This window comes from Typopeltis vanoorti, chromosome 9 (assembly GCF_054136105.1).
Source record: "Typopeltis vanoorti isolate ZY-2024b chromosome 9, IOZ_Tvanoo_1.0, whole genome shotgun sequence".
NCBI lineage: Eukaryota > Metazoa > Arthropoda > Arachnida > Uropygi > Thelyphonidae > Typopeltis > Typopeltis vanoorti.
Window position 1 is genome coordinate 15,931,897 of NC_143557.1, and position 20,117 is coordinate 15,952,013.

General features: G+C 36.8%; 1 protein-coding gene across 1 annotated transcript in view; it reads left to right on the forward strand.

Moving 5' to 3' along the window:
* Positions 1 to 20,117, forward strand: part of LOC150102899 (tRNA (34-2'-O)-methyltransferase regulator WDR6) — a 624,232-nt gene that overhangs the window by 306,690 nt on the left and 297,425 nt on the right. Inside the window, exon 13 of the mRNA XM_090398196.1 lies at positions 14,792 to 14,986. Coding sequence (XP_090254322.1) covers positions 14,792 to 14,986 — 195 coding nt within the window. The remainder of the gene's footprint in view (positions 1 to 14,791; positions 14,987 to 20,117) is intronic.

The following is a 20,117-nucleotide window of genomic DNA, read 5'->3' on the forward strand; positions in this document are numbered from 1 at the left end:
GCAACTTTAAACTCAAGTCTTTGAAGTCTTTAAGCTCGCAAATTGCATGATAAGATGAAAACATCGAGCACTATTCGAACATCTTTACTTGATTTTTTTGTAAAAAATAGCTCAATCAAATGCTTAGATTAAATGAATCTAATTAAATGAAAATTTAAGCAATTGATTTTTATTAACTGTGATGATTTTATCCTCTAAAATAGCTTATACTGTAATTTTATTTATTTATTTTTTTTTTTTTTTCAAATTTAAGCTAACTGATTTGTGAGTTATAATTATTCCTGTTGGTTATTGTATTCCTTAACACAATTTCGCTTAGTGCGCATTAATTGATGGATTAATTAATCGTGCTAAGCAAGGTTTTCCTGTATTAAACCATCATTCCTGTACTTCCTTCAGTTCTCACTGCTGAGTTACATCTCACTTAATAATGTCCCATTTACACCATATAACTGTAACATTTTGAATTGCTTTCTTCTTGGCACCTTGTCATGTGCCTTTTCCATATCTATGAAACTTAAATATTGGTCGTTGTTATATTCACATGATTTCTCAACTTTGTTTTAAAGTGAAACTTTAAGACAACCTGATCCTGACAACCTCGATTTGGTCTTAATCAGCTTTTTCTTCACAAACTTCCGTTTCACAATCCTTCTAAGCCATTTCTCAAGTATACTTGCAAAAAATCTTATCAGGAATACTCAGTAGAGAAATACCTCTGTAATTCTCACAATCAGTTTTATTTCCCTTTTTATAGATTGGTACTATTAGAGCTTTACTCCAATCATCTGGAAATGGACCAATTGTCCAAGCCTTCTGAATTATGCAGTGCAGCCATTGTAATGCATTTATACTTCCATATATGTGCATTTTTGGTTGAATATCACCTATTCAACCAAAAATGCACAAATATGGAGGCATAAATTAATTGTTATTCCACATTTCAAGTTTTTGGCAGCTTTTTCTACTTCAAGTATCATATATATTCCTGATTACATACAGTTTGAATGCTTTCTGTCATCATGCTGTCACCAATTGTTTCATTTAGCAATCTTTCAAAATAATTACTCTAGAAATCTTTAATATCTTTTATCTACACTTTACATGTCACCTTTATCATCTCTGATTCCTTTTACATTACTCTTTCCTCCATTTCTAAGCTTCTTAAATAGCCTCCAGAATATTTTTCCACCTGATATTTGCTTTCTATGTTCTTACCGAAGTCTTCCCCTGACCTGCTCCACTTTCTTACATTTGTCTCTCTATTCTTTAAGAGCACAAGCTGCCAGGAACTTTCCATATGCCTTCCTTTTTTTCTTTCACTGCCTCTTCAACGTTTTTGGGTCTGCCATGGAGTTTTGATTTTTTCTATCCTTGCAGTCTTCCTCACCATATGTCTCTCTTCCATCTGAATCAATGTTTCTTCAGAGTTTACTACTGACTCTCCTAGGTTTGATGCTCGTTTTTTAGCTCTTTCATTTTTTCTTGAATAATGCTTGTGTATTTTAGTCGGTAGTTCACATCTGAAAGCTGCTCAACTTTGATTCATTTTAACCTTATCTTGCACGTTCTTTCTTTCAAAATGAAATTCAGTTTTATCTCTCTCAAGACTAAATGGTGAGCCAGCCTGGTTGGCCGAGTGGTTAGTGTATCTGCCCTCCAGTTAAAAGGCTGCAGGTTCGAATCCCGCCATGGGCATGGATGTTTGCGATTGTCTGTGAAAGTACTGGTGGCGGACAGTAGATGACACTGATGTAGAGGATGCAATTGGTGGATGATGGACGGATGAGATTGAGTGATGGAGTCAGAGAGTTGTAGAGTAGGTGCCCTTCCTCAATGAGTCTTGGACTCCCTGGAGGTGTCAAATAATAGTAATAGTAACTTCCAATTTCAAATCCTCTGGATATATTTGTGTCCTGTACCATCACTGTCAAAAATAAAACCTAGTCATTGAGTGAAACTTTACTTGTTTTTTTGCATCTTCTGTCTATGTGAATTTGTGCACATTTTGATGTTGAAACATGGTGTTAGTAAAAACTTGTCCATATCCTGGGAAGAAATCCAAAAGGCACTTATTAAGTTTTAATAATGGCAAACCATGAGCAGACATATAAATACAAAATTAATAACAGAAAAACTCACGTAATTTTTAATGCCAAACCTCCATGTCCTAATCCTTCTTACTCTGAATTTAAAGCATTGAAATCACTTAAGAATAACAATAATTTAATTATTATAAAAGCTGACAAGGGGAAGGCTGTAGTTATTCAAGATAGGAAGGAATATGAGAGAAAAATGTCTCTCTTACTCCGTGACTATTCAACTAATAGGCCTCTTACATCGGATCCTACCGGGAGTCAAGTGAAGAAACTTAATTCTCTTATAGATAATGTATCTACATGGAATGAAGATCAAAAGAAATAACTTAAAACATTCTTTGGTCGTCTACCTAGATTGTGATCTTCCGCAAGTTCATAAACCAGGCAATCCATTGAGGCCAGTTGTAGATTGCATAGGTTGTCCCACTTACAAAATTTCAAAATTTTTATCGAATCTTCTCACTTCTTCAACTAGAAGAACTGATACTTATTAAAAAATACTTTGGATTTCAAAAATAAAATTTCAGATCTTCATTTGGACGTTTCGGATATCATGATCAGTTTAGATACTGTTTCTTTATTTACAAATGTTCCTTTATCTGACAGCATTGAATTACTGCAACAGGAATTTCCTTCAGGCATTGTAAAAATATTTGATTTTGTGATACATTCTGGTTATTTTTCCTTTAAAAATAAGTTGTATCAACAAATTGAGGGAACAGCAATGGGCAATCCTCTTTCTCCTGCTATCTCCAACTTCTTTATCGAACATTTTGAACAACGTATCTTTGACAACATTTCTCCTAGACCTACTCATTGGTTCAGATATGTCGATGACATTTTTGCTATATGGAATGGCTCTTCTGATGAACTTCAACAGTTTCTCACTAAGTTAAATGCACTTCATCCAAGGATCCAGTTTACCCTAGAAGTAGAATCAAATAAGCAGTTAGCCTTTTTAGATCTTCTAATTCTTTGCCAACCAGATGGTAACCTACATTTCTCAGTCTATAGAAAGAAGACTCATACGGGCCATTATATCCATGCTGAATCTCATCATCATCCCAGTCAAAAGACAGGAACTATTAAAACACTGGTTCATCGTGCCCACTCCTTTTGTTCTTCAGACGATCTATTATAGAAAGAACTGCAATATATTACTTCTTGCTTTCTATCTAATGGATATAAGAATTCCTTCATCAAAAGAACTATGAGTGGTTTGTCTTCCTCTTCAAATACAGAAGAAATAATGCACATTCCTATCCTTCATGTACAAGGCATTAGTGAACGTATAGCAAAAGTTTTAAAACCACTGAATATTTTTGTTGCCTTTCGACCGTTTAGAAAAATCCCCACCTTTCTCACTTCTCCTAAGGACAAGCTTCCACATCTTAATTATCCAGGTGTGTACCCTATTCCGTGCTCTTGGGGATTATCTTATTTCGGACAAACAGGAAGATCTGCCTCTATTCGGTTAGAAGAACACCAATCTTATATTGAATACTTTAAACCTGAAAAGTCTGGACTTGCAGAACATGCCATCATCACTAGACATAGAGTTCATTGGAAAAAGACAAGAGTCCTTCACTAAAATCGGTTCCTCATGGAACGGCTTTATAAAGAAACATGTGAAACTTTACTTCATTCGCCTAATTTAAACACATCTGATGGTTTACGTCTATCCCCTTTATGGGAGATAGTACTTTATAATTCAGCTAATCTTTCCTGACTTTTTATTGTATATATAATTTTTTTTTTTTTATGTTAGGAAATTTATTGACCTTTTTAGTTATCTTACACTATCTACTTAGGTGGCGCTTTTTGGAATTGTCAGTTATTGTTTAATTTGAGCTTAAAATGTACTGAAGATGCCTGTGACACACAGGCGAAAATTATACTATTAAATAATATTTTTATGTGAGTTTTTCCGTTATTAATTTTGTATTTATTTGTGCTTATTATTATTATTAGCTTTGCTCTTTTCTCCAAATTTCCCAAAACATTTCTGTATGTGTGGTGGTCATTTCCTACTGTTCTGTTAAAATTGGACAGCAGTGACAGTGTAAAAGGATTGTTGGTTGAAGTGAGAAAGAAAAGTGAGAGAGCAAAAATTGTTAGCTTATTACTGAAATATGACAGAACTGAGTTAAGAAGAAGGGCTATGTTTGCAAATGATTGAATGCTTAGTCTGTCAGAAGAAATGTATGTGAGCTTTTGCTTGTGTGGAGTGGGTTTCAAGGTAGAAAAACTTTGTATAAGAAGGTGAATGGATTTGGCATCAAGAACTTGGAGAAATTATTTATTAGAGTAAGATGCAATCCAGCAAGACAGGGAAACTAGATTGTCTTGGGAGGAATGCTGAAAATGTTTGTGTAAAGTCAGCTGGGATATGCACATGTGGCAGTGATACATTTATTACTGAGAGTGACTAAAGACAGGAAAGAGAAAGTTGTCCAACTGAGTCAGAGAAGGAGAATTTGAAACAGAGTAGTTGAGTTTGTTGTGGTAGTAACTATGTTGTAGCCTAAAATTTTGGTATTAATGAAAGCTAGTTTTCTCACAGTTAGATATAACTAGAATCAAGTAAGTGTAAAGGGTACAGTATTTTTAGGAAGAACAGAAGAGAAAATGGGGGGGGGGTACTAATGATATGAGATGATTTGTGCCCATTTAGGTTAGAAACTCATGAAAACAACAATAATAATAATAAGAATATACTATGTAGTAGGGAAGTTGAGGCTAACAGATAAAATATATAATGGATTTTTGCTTCAGTCCTGGTTATTCAGCTGCTGGAAATGATGCTGTAAAAATAATCATAATTTAAAATTCTGAATATTTTTACAAATGGTTTATGTTAGTATGTTTATTAGTTTTAGTTTCATAACATGCATTGTCGGCACTTGCGATGTGCCTGTTATTGAAATTGTTTTGTCAAAATTAAATGTAAAGAAGTTAAAAAAAATGTATGTACTTACCGGATTTGAATAGTTGTGATACTTTATAAAAATTTCAAGAGAAAGGGAAATACCAAAAATATGCATCAATATAAAAGGAAATAATTAGAACAGGTGCAAACATACATATATATCTCAGACACTTGATCACAGAGAATGGCAGGACAGAAGATAAAATTAGAAAAATGATTGAAATTGCAAGGTCAACTTTCAACAGTATGAAAAATCTACTAACATCTAGAGAATTAAATCTGAAAACAAGACTAAGAATCTCCAAATGCTACATAGGGTCTACATTATTATATGGAGTAGAGACATGGACACTCTCCAATCTGAGTGTGAAAAAACTGGAGGCCTTTGAATTGTGGATGCTGCAAAGAATTATGAGGATATCATGGAAAGACAAAAAGACAAATGAAGAGGTACTAGAGATGGTAGGCGTAAACAAGAGCCTGACGAAAGAAATTAAAAAGAGAAAAGTCAGCTATTTTGGACATATTCTGAGACATAACTTCCTTTGTAGGCAGTTATGTCTCAGAATATGTCCAAAATAGCTGACTTTTTTGAAGCTGAAGGAACTGTTGAGGGAAAGAGAGGAAGACAAAGACTGGAGTGGATGAAAAATACAGAAGACTGGACTTATCTCTCATATGAGGAATGCAGCAGAGAGGAACAGAATAAGACATGGTGGAGACACATGGTAGTCAGTCTCCTGGAGGGAGAAGACACCTGACAGGACAGGATACTTGAAACAATTTTATTGTAGTTTAAAATATTAAGTGTGTTTTATGAAGAGTTTCTCGCTTGCCACTTTCGTGGAGTACGCATGCTTGCTGAGAAGTTTGATGTGTGATTGACAACTGACAAGGAGAGTGTTTGGTATCGAAGTAACAGGGAGTAAACAAGAGAGCATTCAGGAAGTAATTAGAACACGGGCTGGCAGATATTTAGATTCAGAGGAAATTGAGTATTTTTATGTGACAGTCGGAGGAAAATTAATAGTATATTCCGAAAAGGGCTCACTTTAGTGAGTACGGGCATGGCAAACTTGAGGTACCAGATGCTGGACCATGCCTTACTTCATGTAATATACATCTGTTATATTATTCTGTAGACTGGTCCCTCCCCTTCTTTCTTTCTTTGCTTCTCCCCCCCCCCCCCCCAATGCTATTAGAGTATTCGAGGGCTAGGGGTGAATCTTTCCCATCTTGCTAAGTCATTTTGTCTTATGCAGCCACCGAAGGAGGCAAACTAGCTTCGATAGGTGCTGGTTCCAAGCCCTGATAAATGGCGAGGGTTGATGTCAAGAAGGGCATCTGGTCGTAAAACTTCACTGCCAGCTCTAGCTATGATATGAGTCAAAGAGAAAATGATATAAGGGCTAGGGCATACCCCCCCCCCCCTTAAGCGATGTGCAGCCACATCGCCCTACAGCTGCGAGATGTGGACGAGGGCTACTGCATCAAGGGCGGGTGCTGTTAAAGAAGCGAGCCCAGCAGGTGGAGAGGATGTCGTGAGTGGGAACACTAAATGTTGGAAGCATGACTGGAAGGGGAAGAGAGGTAGCAGACATGATGAGGAAGAGGAAGTTGAACATATTATGTGTGTAGGAGACAAGGTGGAAGGGGGAAAGGCAAAGGAACTGGGAGAAGGATATAAATTGTTCTATTCTGGAGCTAATAACGAGGGAAAAAATGGTGTAGGAATTGTGCGACAGGATCATGCGAATGAAATTGGGTCTTGGAGAAGAGCAGGTGGTCGTATCATGTGTATATGCCCCGCAAGTTGGCTGTACAGCAGAGGAGAAAGATGAGTTCTGGAACGTGTTAGATGAAGAAATGAGGGAACTGGAAGAAAACGAGATGGTGATTCGGAGGAGACTTGAACGGACACACAGGGAGACAGAATAGAGACTGAAAGGGCATGGTGGCCACGGAGTGGGAATGATGAACCAGGAAGGAGAGAGGGTTGTGGAATTTGCAGTAGCATTTGATCTGGCAATTGTGAACTCATTTTCCTACAAGAGGGAAGAACATTTGATAACATTTAGGAGTGGTAACAACAGTTCACAATTGACTACATTTTGACTAGAAGAAAACATCTTAAGTTTGTGACAAATTGTAAAGTAATTCCAACAGATCAAGTGGCACAGCAACACCGACTACTGTGCGCAGACTTTAAAATAAGATTGAAGATAAGAACCTCTGGAAGCCATGGGATGAAGACAATTAAGTGGTTTCACTTAAAAGAGGAGAGTGTGAGGAATCGTTTTAGGGAGAGGGTGTTAGAGACGATTTCGGATGGACTGGAAAGTATACGAGATTGGTGGAAACATAATTCAAAAGTAATCCTGAGCTGTGCAATCGAGGTGCTTGGTGAGACATCTGGAGCAGAAAGAGGGGTGGTGGTGGAATAATAATGTACAACTGGCAGTGACAGCTAAGAGGAAGGCAAAGCAGAAGTGGGATGAGTCAAGAGTGGAAGAGGACAGAGAGGTGTACAGAGAGAGAAAGCAAGAAGCCAAGAGAGTTGTGGCACAGGTGAAGGCCATGACATATCAAGTTCTGTATGATCAATTAGAAACAAAGGAAGGACAGAGAAAAATTTACCAACTAGCAAAATGTAGAAATAAAGCAGCAAAGGACATCTTACATGTGAGGCAGATCAAAGATGCTGAAGGAAGAGTATTATGGAGGGATGTGGACATAAGAAGCAGATGGAGAATATATTTTGAGAGACTTTTGAATGAGGAAAATGCAAGGACTCACAGAGAAGATGGGCAGCCTTCTGAGGGGATGGTGCAGAACATCAGTAGAGTGGAAGTGACGGAGGCCATAAAGAGGATGAGGAATGGAAAATTGGTGGGCCCTGACAGGATTTCAGTGGAGGCATGGAAGGCACTGGGGGAAGAGGGAATTGACCTGCTGTGGGACCTGTTCATGAAAGTTTGCCAACAGGAAAATATTCCCGAGGAATGGAGGGAGAGTACTCGTCCCCATCTATAAGGGTAAAGGGGATGCACAAGACAGAGGAATAAAGTTGATGTCCCACACAATGAAAATCCTAGAAAGGGTTCTGGATGGAAGATTGAGGAAGGAGGTGGAGATTGTAAATGAACAATTTGGCTTCATGCCTGGTAGATCAACAACAGATGCTATCTTTGGGTTACGACAGATGATGGAAAAGTTTCAAGAGAAACAACGGGAGCTACATCTGGCATTTATTGATCTGGAGAAAGCATACGATAGAGTGCCAAGGCAAGAAGTCTGGAGGTGTCTGAGGGAGAAGAAGGTTCCAGAGAAATATGTCAGGTTGGTGCGGGAGATGTACAGAAATGTGAAGACACGTGTTCGGACCTGTCTGGGACAGACAGAAAGTTTTCAAGTAACAGTTGGCTTGCATCAGAGGTCAGCATTAAGTCCGTTTCTGTTTAATTGTGATGGAGGTGGTGATGGAGGAGGTGAGAGAAGATGCGCCTTGGACAATGTTGTATGCAGATGACCTTGCTGTGTGCAGATTCAAGAGAAGAAGCGGGAACTAAACTGGAAAGATGGAGAAAAGTACTGGAAGAGAGAGGTATGAGACTGAGCAGAAGTAAGACAGAGTATATGTGTTGCACAGTGGGCAGCGGCCAGGAGACAGATCTGGAGCTGGAAGGAAATGTCATCAGGAAGGTGAGGGACTTTAGATACTTAGGTTCAACAGTGGAAAAAGATGGAGGAGCTGAGAAGGAAGTGAGAAGCAGGATACAAGTGGGTTGGAGGAACAGGAGGGAGATGGCTGGAGTGTTATGCGATAAGAGGGTGCCGATCAATCTGAAAAGCAAAATCTATAGGACAGTAGTGAGGCCAGCTATGACATGTGCTATAGAAACTGTGGCCCTGAGGAAAAATAACATCAGCAGGATGGAAGTAGCAGAGATGAGAATGCTTAGGTGGATGTGCAGTGTGACCAGAAAGGATCGTCGGAGAAATGACTGTGTGAGGAGAACAGTGAAAGTTACGAACTTAGGAGCGAAGATACAGGAGGCAAGGTTGAGATGGTTTAGTCATGTGATGAAGAGGGAGGACGAATATGTGGGAAGAAGGGTCATGCAGATGTGCAAGGAAGGAGGAAGCGTGGGTGGCCAAAGAAGAGATGGAGGGAGCTGGTAGAAGAGGACTTGAGGATGAAGAACTTGGATGTGGTGACAGCCCAAGACAGGAGGATGTGCAGGAGACTCATCATCAACAGTGACCCCACTTAAGTGGGAGAAGCTGCAGAAGAAGAAGAAGAAGAAGAAGAAGATTCCGAAAAAGGAATCATGGAACTATGAAGTTTCAAAGTGGAATAAGTATTGATAAATAAAAGAAAATATTGCTATAGATTGTTTTAAAATGAATATTCGGGGAAACGCTAATTGGAAGATTTATAGTAGACAAGAGAGAGCGTTCAGGAAGAAATTAGAACACAGTCCGGCAGATATTTAGATTCGGAGGAAATTGCATTTTTTTATGTGACAGTCAGAGGAAAATTAATAGTATATTTCCAAAAAGGAATCATGGAACTATGAAGTTTCAAAGTGGAATAAGTATTGATAAATAAAAGAAAATATTGCTATAGATCGTTTTAAAAGGAATATTTGAGGAAACGCTAATTGGAAGATTTATAGTAGATTCTGAAAAGGGAATCGTAGAACTGTGAATTTTTTAAAGTGGGAGAGTTAAGACTGTCAATAAGCATTAGTGAATAAAAGAAGTAGTTGCTATTTACATTCTGAAGGAATGTTCGAGAAAACTCTGATTAGAAAGTTTCATCTGTCTTAAGGACCCAGATCTAACTATTATTTCTATTGGAAAGGAGACAGAATTGAGTCAGGAAGAATGAATGTGTGCTACATGAGTGAGTGATGAGAAAGGATGCAATGAAAATGAAGAATAAAGTCATATATCTTCGGAAAAGGCCTGACAGAGAAAGAAACTGGCAATGAACTTTTTGTCAATGTGAAAACAAAGTGTTTAGTCTAGTCTTAAGTGTAAGTTTATTTTTAAAAGGCTTTGGATCCAATTAACTCTGTAGTTATAGTTATGTAAAGTTGTTTAAAGTGTATATATATTGTTTTTGTTTTATTAAATGTATTTATTTTGTATATTGGTCTTGAGTCAGTGACTTTTGGATTCTGAAAGAAATAGTAAAAAAAGAGGTTATTGCACCAATCGGCGTGAACCCTTGTGCAATAAATAAATATAATAAAAGCACTTGGAAATTAAAAATAATTGTTGAACAGAGATCATCTCAGACTGACAGGATTGAGATTATCTCATTTCTTTTTTTACAATGCAGTGCAGTGCCAGATTATCTGAGTAATCATTATAGGTGACATAAATTATTTAAATGTAGATTGGCTAGAAGAGAAGTCTCATAAGAATGAAGGAAAATTTATTGAGCTGTTACAAGACAGCTTTCTCAAATGTGAAAAATGGAATGCGAGGCCCAAAGAGTATCAGATTTGAACATGTCATCAGAAGGGGTTTCAGTCAAGAATGTGAATGTTTTACCACCAGTTCATGAGAGTGATCATGCCATTTTGACATGGGATGTAGCTAAGCATATTCCAATTATAACAGGTTACATGCTGAACTAATAACAATAAGTGGCTTGAAATTATGATAAACTAAGGAGAATACTTTTTTAGTTCAATTCTGTTAAGTTATTGAATGAAAAGGATGTCAGTAATGGATTGGTAAACTTTGAAAAGGTACAGAAATGAGGCAGTATCCGAATGTGTCCCTAGAATTTGAAGAACAAATGGAGTTGGACTGAAATGGATGTGTAACCTTATTGAGCAAGAGATCCACAAAAAGAGATGATATGTAAGGAATAATGTGAGAATAAGTGTGAGAGGAATTGTGAAATATGTTAGGGAAAGGGCAGAAAACACACAAGTATTGTGTAGCAATGCTAAATTGGAGTATGAAAAACAATTAACACTGCAGTCCAAAAGAATTTTATTGCTATGCTGCAAATAAAAGAAAAAAAAATGAATATGAAAAAATAACTTCAGTGAATGTAGACAGATGAGAAGTGTCAGAAACAGATGAGATTGCTCAAATAATGAATGCATACTTCGCTAAGATGCATCAACCAGATATATATAACATAGTTCACAGTGCTACCACTACACTGGATGAAAAGATAGACATGCATGAGAATGAGGTTCAATATCTGTTGCATAACCTGAATATCAGTTCAGCAATAGGGCCTAATGGGACGTTAGCAGATATGCTAAAGGAATGTTCACTCAGAATGGTTTTGCCCTTGACATGTTTGTATAATTTGGGTCCCAGCTGAGGAAAGATCCCATAGAATGGAAAGAATGCATGATAATTCCGTTGTATGAGAGTGATGCAAAAACTGGTATGTCAACTACTGATCCACAGTATCTCTGGGGTGCTGAAAATTTTAAATAAGTTGGCAAGAATTCCCATATACAGAAATGGATTGTCAAATGATTGTCAACTGAGAGCTGCAAGCTGTTTTGATGGATAGCTAGTTAAGAAAATTTGTTGGTTGAAAGTTGTAGCTCATCTGTTATTCTGGTGAGTGGTAATGGAATATTTCTGTTAGGTCAGATTCTGGTAATACCCACCAGAATAACAGATCAGAAATATGTTGCCACCAAAATCTAGTGATTGGTGTCTGAAACTGAAAAAAGGAAACCAATTTAGTATCTATATTGAGATTACCAAGAAGATAGGAGTACATTGAGAAGAGGGCCATAATTTTAAAAAATTCAGTGAGCATAGGTTATTTAGGAGAAATGGTATGCATTTACTAGATGTATGTAGTAAATTTGGATGAAATGACTTGTAAAATAAGGTAATCTAAGTCATGGACAATTGGGTGGGTGTCAGGTGTATGTGAGAGCAAATAGCCTTCAAGTGAGTGTTAGAATGGAAATGATCAAATTGTGCTGAATGTAGCTTCTCAGGTCACCAGTCTGAACTGGACAGTCATTTATTACAATATTTGTTTACTAATGTCTTTAGCATCAGGAATAAATGTCATCAGTTTGAGACGTTTGTGGGTTTGACTTGGCCCCACATTACTTGAGTTGAAAACAGTTGATTAGTCTTGGAGGATATAGTTGGATATAAGGCATTTAGCATTATACTGCAGAGAATCCTGCTATGAAGATGGAACAGAGGTGAGTGGTAGGTAGACAGAAGTATCATAGGATCAAATCAGTGAATTTGGCATACGATCAGTTTTGCCCATTGAGCTCTGTACTACAGGTGTGTCTATTTAATTTGTGCATTAATGATACATGGAATAATATGAGGGATAATATTCATTTATTTGTAGAACTATGTACAGCAAAAATAAATAGTGATCTAATGATCTTGTCAGGTAATTTAAATAGACTGAGGTTGTGCATGATGAGCATTGGGTTCTCTGAAAAGAATATTTTACATCTGCATATGCCCCATTCATAGTACTATACTGTACCATACAGAAAATCAATCAAATTAGGGATTTGATAGTGATGGTGATATATTGTAAAAGGTTGGCAAAATTGCAAAAAAAAAAAGCTTACTTGGATATTGAAAAACATTCTGACACACATACAAGGTAATTGGTATCCCTCTTCTGGACTGTTGTTCTTAGATTGCTTACCTATATTCTTAGGTATCCATCCTATATGTATACATTAAATATGTATATATGGGTTTCAAAATATGGTTTGCATCAGAATAGAGGAGACTCGATAGAAAGATATACGAGGATGGTCTGAAAAGTTCTCGGCATCGACCATAGATGGCAACACTATTGGCAAGATTTTTTTTTTTCTAAGTTGGCACATGTTTTATAAGCATCCATGTGAAATTGCAAGACATTCTATCCAGTAGTTTGTTTTATACAGCTGTCTGAAGCAAACGTGTTGTCTATATCCCTTGAAATGGATAAAATTGAGTATCATGCGGTTATAAAATTCTTTGTAAAACAAGGTGTGTAAAACAAAATTGAGTATCATGCGGTTATAAAATTCTTTGTAAAACAAGGTTAATGCCAAAAGAAATTCATTTGAAGTTCATAAAGTTTATGGGCACTCTTCTCCCCCTTTGTTTTTGACAATTAAGAAATGGGCTGTCGAGTTTGAACGTGGCCGTACCAGCCTTGAAGATGATCCACGTGAATGATGTCCAAAAAGTGTAACAACACCAGATATCATTGATCAAGCGCACAATATGGTATTGGATGACTGGCGAGTCAAAGTGCATACAATTGCTAAGACAATAGGCATTTCAAAAGAACATGTAGGATATATTTTGCATGAAGAATTGTAAATGAAAAAGCTTTGCACAAGATGTGTGCAGCACTTGCTCACAGCAAATCAAAAACGCACTCACGTGAAAATCTCTGAACAGTGCTTGGAGCATTTTTAACAAGAATAAAACTGATTTTGTGTGTAGATTTATTACTATGGATGAGACTTGGATTCACCATTACACACCAGAATTCAAACAGCAGTCAAAACAGTGGACAGAAGCCGGTTGTTCAGTGCCAAAGAAGACAAATTCGGTTCCATCAGCAGGAAAGGTCATGGCATCAGTGTTTTGGGATACTAAAGGCATTTTGTTTATTAATTATCTTGGAAAGGGTAAAACAATAACCGGGGAATATTATTCTGATCTTTTAACTAGACTAGATGAAAAAATTTGTGAGAAAAGACCAGGTTTGCAGAAGAAAAAAATCATCTTTCATCAGGACAGCACTTGCCCACAAAGGTGTTTTGGGAATGGGAAAATTAAGGGATCCGCACTATGAATTGTTGGAACATCTGCGCTATTCCTCAGATTTGGCTCCCTCTGACTTTTATCTATCTATTCCCAAAACTAAAACTCTTCCTCACTTGTCAGAGTTTTTCTTCGAATCAAGGGATGATTGCAGCTGTAGAGGGGTATTTTGCAAATCTTACTTAGAACCACTACAAGGATGGGATAATGGTGCTGGAGCATCGCTGGAATAAATGTATTAGTCTTAAGGGAGATTATGTTGAAAAATAAAAATAATTTTGAAATTATAAATTTGTTTTTTCATTGTTAGGCCGAGAACTTTTCAGACCACCCTCAGAATTCACTAGTGTGATTTTATAAAATGGCTTCAGAAGAGAAATTTTTGAGTACATGGCAGCACGGAGGAAAACAATAATCCTTAAAAAAAAAGTCTAGTGTGAGTGTGATTATCAAGGATGCAGGAGTAGGCTTTTTTGCTTTGTGATGAATGAGACCATGGGTTCTCAGAGGGTGATTATGAGTACATTACCACTGAGTGAGTTTAAGGAGAGAAATGATAGGTTTGTGTGACTAGCTAATGGGGACTATAATCAGTGCTGTAGCATGGTGAATAAGCATCTAGGGAAGAGATCAGAATTGGTGCTTCTGAAAAAATTTTAAAAAAATTTACTTTTTTTTTGAAAATAAATTGCTCCATCATTCCGAATGGCACCACCTAGAACTCAGCTCCTAGAGCATGGGCACTACTTTCACCACTCGTTCTACAGGGCTGATTATAATTCTTAATTATAATTATATTATTAACTATAACTGTTGTCTAGTTATAATGATATTTTAGAAACTTTTTATGTAATTAATCAAGAAGGTTGTTGTCAGGTCATATTTTATATAATAATTGGCACATCATATCATATTTAGTGATTTTGCCCAGCAAATAATAAATGTTATTTCTTTATAGTTTGTTTGGGAATTTCAAGAATCTAAATTTCCACATTGCAATCTGAAAAGGAAAGCATCCCTTTTACTTCCTCAATGTAAACAGCATTGGGCTACCGCTGCAGTCCATATTTTTACATGGAAATATGTTGTGATTGGAGACAGAGGCGGAAGTATTCATTTATATAAGCATCTTGATGATATTTTTGAAAAAGAAGTGAGTTTGTATCATGGATTTTCCTTGCATGTTAAGAATAAATTAAATCATCTTGTCATGTATTTTACTTGCGTTTAATTTTGATCTCTTATTTTTTTACAAGGAAGAGTTTTAATTCTTTTCATTTATTTATGTTTCATTCTTGTTATTTAATACTTCAGTGCATATGGAGAGAAACTGATAGATTTTGCAATAATGAAAATATGGTTATATCCTCTACATGTTTTCCTCATAAAGGCATCCATAAAAGAACATGGATATCTCCAGATATCTGGCACAATATTTAATGAACTTGATCAGGTATGTTTAGATTTAAAAAAAAAAAAAAAAAAAAAAACAGCAACAAGTATTATGGATGTAATGTCATATAGAGGAGGTTGCTGTGAATTATCGTATTTTTCAGTGTATAAGACGAACCCAAAATTAAGAAATCAATATGCCTCCGTAGCGCAATTGGAAGAACAACGGTACATTGCGCCCTTCGACTGGAATAGGCCTAAGTTCGATTCTCGTCGCGACGGGAGGAATCTTTATCTGGACAATTTCAATCAAAGGCGAGTTAGCTGATCTCTTACGGAGGTAGCAGGGTTTTTTCTCCCGGAAACTCGGGTTTTTCATCCCGCATACAGACAAATCGGCCCTTCAGAACACACGCAATTTACAGACAAAAAATACTAGTTGTGGTGGTGGGCGGTAGATGGCGTTGATGGAGATGATTCGTAGCAGAGGTTCGGTGTAGTGGTTGAGACAGTTGTGGGTGTCCTCCCGCGATGAGTCTTCAGACTCCTTGGAGGTGTGACGAATAATAATAATAATAATAATATTTTAAACATAAAACAGCATACATTTGATATTTTTTAAAATATTCAAAGTATATTCAGTAATTAGGTAATATTTTTAAGATACATACTAAGATGCATTTTCTGGGCTAACTTGGTTCGTGTTCTCATGACCAACCCTTCTCTCCTCATGAAGTTGAAGCACCATTTTGCCGTTTCTGTGAAATCAACAATGTTTTTCTTTTGCAAACCTTTTTGCCTCATAACGAATAAGCTTGGTTGACACACATATCCCACTCTGGCGCTGCTCCATAATCTAAGTCTTAAGCCTCTGCTCCAAGTTTGGCCATTTTGCTGGTTTTTCTCTTAAGGCCCTCTTCTTTTTTGGCATCTGGAGCAATTGTTCTTCTTTTCTCCACTGTCTAATCATACACTCAGTGGTAGGAGGTCATGTCTCTCTGAAGCTTTATTTCCATGTTCTTTTGTCTCTCTAAAGCTTTATTTCCATGTTCTTTTGTGCAATTGATGACTTTTAACTTGGATTTTGAAGAATATGACAATCGTTTTTTATTTTTGGACATTTTTATGGGCTAGTGCTCAAAATATTGTTAAGTCATTAACTTACACTGCCAACGAGTTGCAGACGTATGAATGCTTTCAGAGTTCTGATTGGTTTATTCAGAATCAGCCATTAATAACATCAATCAACAGCGTTAACAAAGACTAGTGAAAGCACTCCAGAGTCAGGGCATTCCTGGAGAATATATGGACCTCCTCCAGGTAATATACCTCACTGCAACAGCAACAATCCAACTTCACACGAGTAGCAATTAAATATCAATCAAAAAAGGTGTCCGACAAGGAGACGTCAGACACCTTTGTGTCCGACATCTAATTTATATTAGACGTCGGACATAAATTGGACGTTTGTCCAATTTATATTAATAATATAAATTGGACAAACCTTGGTATAAAAATTGATAACAGAAACTTAAAACACTTAAGATATGGAGATGGTATAAGTTTTGCAAACACTCCAGAAAACCAGAAACTTAAAACACCTAAGATATGCAGATGATATAAGTTTTGCAAACACTCCAGAAAACATTAATATAATGACAGAAAACCTATATCATGAAAGCAGAAAAGTCAGTCTAAAGATAAATAGAGAAAAAACTAAAATCATGTTTAATCATTTTGTAACACCAAAAAACATAATAATGGAAAACAATTTCTCAGAAAGAGTCTCTTCATATACACACTTAGGTCATCTCATTGATCTAAACTGTGGACTCCAAAAGGAAATAAATAGGAGAGTTCAACGTGCCTGGAGTGCATTCAGAAAATTGAAAAGCATTTTTCAAAACAATGATGTCCCACTCTGTTTAAAAAGGAAGACATTTAACCAGTGTATACTTTCAGTCATCTCATATGGTTGTGAAACTTGGTCGCTAACAAAAGCACTGGCAAATAAATTAACAACTCAAAGAAAAATGGAGTGGTTAATTCTAGGCAAGAAGCAAAACACCTGGATAAGAAGCCAGACTCACATCACTGACATCATTCTTCACCACAAGTGACTAAAATGGAAATGGGCTGGATATCTATCCAGAAGAGAAGCTGAGCGATGGACCACCATACCAACGAACTGGATTCCTAAAGAAGAGAAACGAGACTGAAGACGTCCTAAAAGAAGGTGGAGTGATGAATTGTGAAATTTTGTTGGGAAAAATTGGTCAACCATTGCCAAAAACAGGGAATGGTGGAAAGAACTGGAGGAGGGCTTTGTCCAGCAGCAGACAGAAAATTTCTGAAAAGAAGAAGAAGTGATTGGCGGAAACCTGTTCACGGAGACTTGCAGTTTTGCCACGGCAACTGCAGGTCTCTCAACCGGTTACCCCCTGTGTATAAGACGACCCCCAATTTTTGGTCTAAAAATTTTAGAAAAATGTATCGTCTTATACTCAGAAAAACATGGTAGATCAATATTGGCTTAAAATTAACGCAGCTTCTGAATAGTGCATAAGAAACTCTAGGATATGAAAATAAGCAAAAGAAGAGAGCTTAGTTTGATGAAGAATGTGCTCAAATAGTAATAAAAAGAAATAAAGCAAACAAAGAATTTACTCTTAAGATCAACTAAGATTCTTATGCCATGTTAATCTTGATCTTCTCCTGGGTTTTGTGCTTTCGATAGTGCCATCAATTATCAGATGAGGAAGTCTGTCTAGTTCCATTTGTACAGTGTGACTAAACCAATGGAGTTGATGATTTTTAACTGTGTTAAGAATTGTTAAGATAGGGATATTCAAATCTTGCAGCTCTTGTGCATTAGCCTTACATTCTATTCACTGAGTTCTGTTGATTTTTCATAAACATTTCATTTCAAAAGCCAACAATTTCCTCTCTGCTTCTTTTTTTAAGATCCAAGTGTCTGTCCCATAGGTAGCTGTTGGTAATATCCTACTTTCATAGAATTTTATTTTTAGAGTTGTAAGAATTTTGCTGTTTTACCAAATTTTATTAAGTTTATTCATCATTGATTATGCTATGGAAAGTCTGTGTTTTGCTGTTGTTATGTAATTTAAATTTGAAGTCAAATATGCTCCTAAATAATTAAAACCATTAACTTGTTGCATGCTTTGCTAATTAAGTGTTATTGGCATATCTTCTGGGTGTCTTCCGATTTTCATTATCTTTGTTTTAGTTGAATTTATAATCATATTATTATTTCTGCAGGTTTCTTGTAATTTTGCAAGCTAGTATTGGAAATTTCACTTGTTAACTGTTTATAATTACTACACTATCTGTATATATGATATGTGCATGTTTGGTCTTTCATTGACTTTTATTCCTTTTGTTGAGGACATTGCTTCTTTGATAAGTTCTTTTAATCCAACTAGTATTAAAGAAGGAAATTATAAAAAACTGAGACAAGAAGCGATTCCCAGGGTGGATGGTAGCAGGGGTGGCTTCTTGTGGGAATGGGTGCTTGGTGAAATGGGGACGAGATCAGGTAACACAGTCCAGTGGGGATAATGATAGGTATAGAAGCAGTGACATTTTTATGCTTTACAGTAATGCCAGGAGTATCCAAAATAAATGAGATGAATTGGTGGCGCTGATAGCATCAGCCTTTCCAAAGATTATTGGGATCTCTAAGACGTAGTTGACGGAAGATGATATAATAGCAAGAATTGAAGTAGCAGGGTACAGAATTTTTGGGCAGGATAGGAAAGGAAAATGTGTTGGTGGAGTATTGCTTATGATAAGTGATGACTTATGTCCTCTAAGAGTGGAGGTTTTGGAAGGCAGTGACACAAATGGTTTTGAAGGTGTGACGTAGAAGTGGCCAAGACAGGATATTTAGTAGGGTGTTGCTATAAACCAGGGAGCACAGAGGGTGGGGACCAGGAGATGTTTAGGCAGTTGAGCTTGGCAAGTACAAGAAGAATGATTGTTATGGGAGATTTTAACTACAGCAGTATAAGCTGGGAAGAGGAAAATGCATGTAATAATAAGGGAATGAAATTTCTAGAATTCTTAAGGGAAAATGTCTTAGGCAACATGTAATAGAGGGAACAAGAGGTTCGAGAGTTTTGGATTTGTCATAGCATCAGAAGAGCTGATAATAACTGAGATTATCAGCTCTTCTGATAATCTCAGTTATTATCGTATATGGAATTATAAGGCAGGTGATTATAATAGTCTTAGATATCAACTTGGGGCAGTTCCATGGAAGGCAGAATTGGAAGGCCAGGATATCATTAGTGCTTGGAAAATTGTGAATGAATATTTGTTAGCGACAGTAGTAAGCTGTATTCCACGAGTGAAGAAGCAGACACAATTTTGTATAAAGTGGATGACAAACAATATCAAACCGGAACTGCAGGTGAAAAAGTGATGATGGAAGAGGGATGGAGAGCAGATGCATGAAGAATATAAGACTCAGGCTAGGAGAGTGACTAATATGGTGAGGAAGGCAAAACTGGAATATGAGAAGAGACTGGCACTAAGATCCAAAGAAAATCCTAGGACATTTTTTAGCTGTGTGGCCAGTAGGAAGAGAAATGATTGTGGAAGAATGACATTGTGGGATAAAAATGGGAAATTTGAATAAACTAATAGAGTGACTGAAAAGGACATAGTGGAGTTGTTCAATGAGTATTATTGGAGTATTTCATCCTGGAGAAGAAGGTTTTAATACTAGAGGGATAGGGCAGGTTCAAGGTTTACAGGTGTACTCTGGATGTCAGTAAAGCTGTGGGACTGGATGGTATTTCACCACGGGTTTTGAAAGAAAGTGGTAAAGAACTGACAGCTCCATTGATCTGGCACTTCAATGAAAGTCT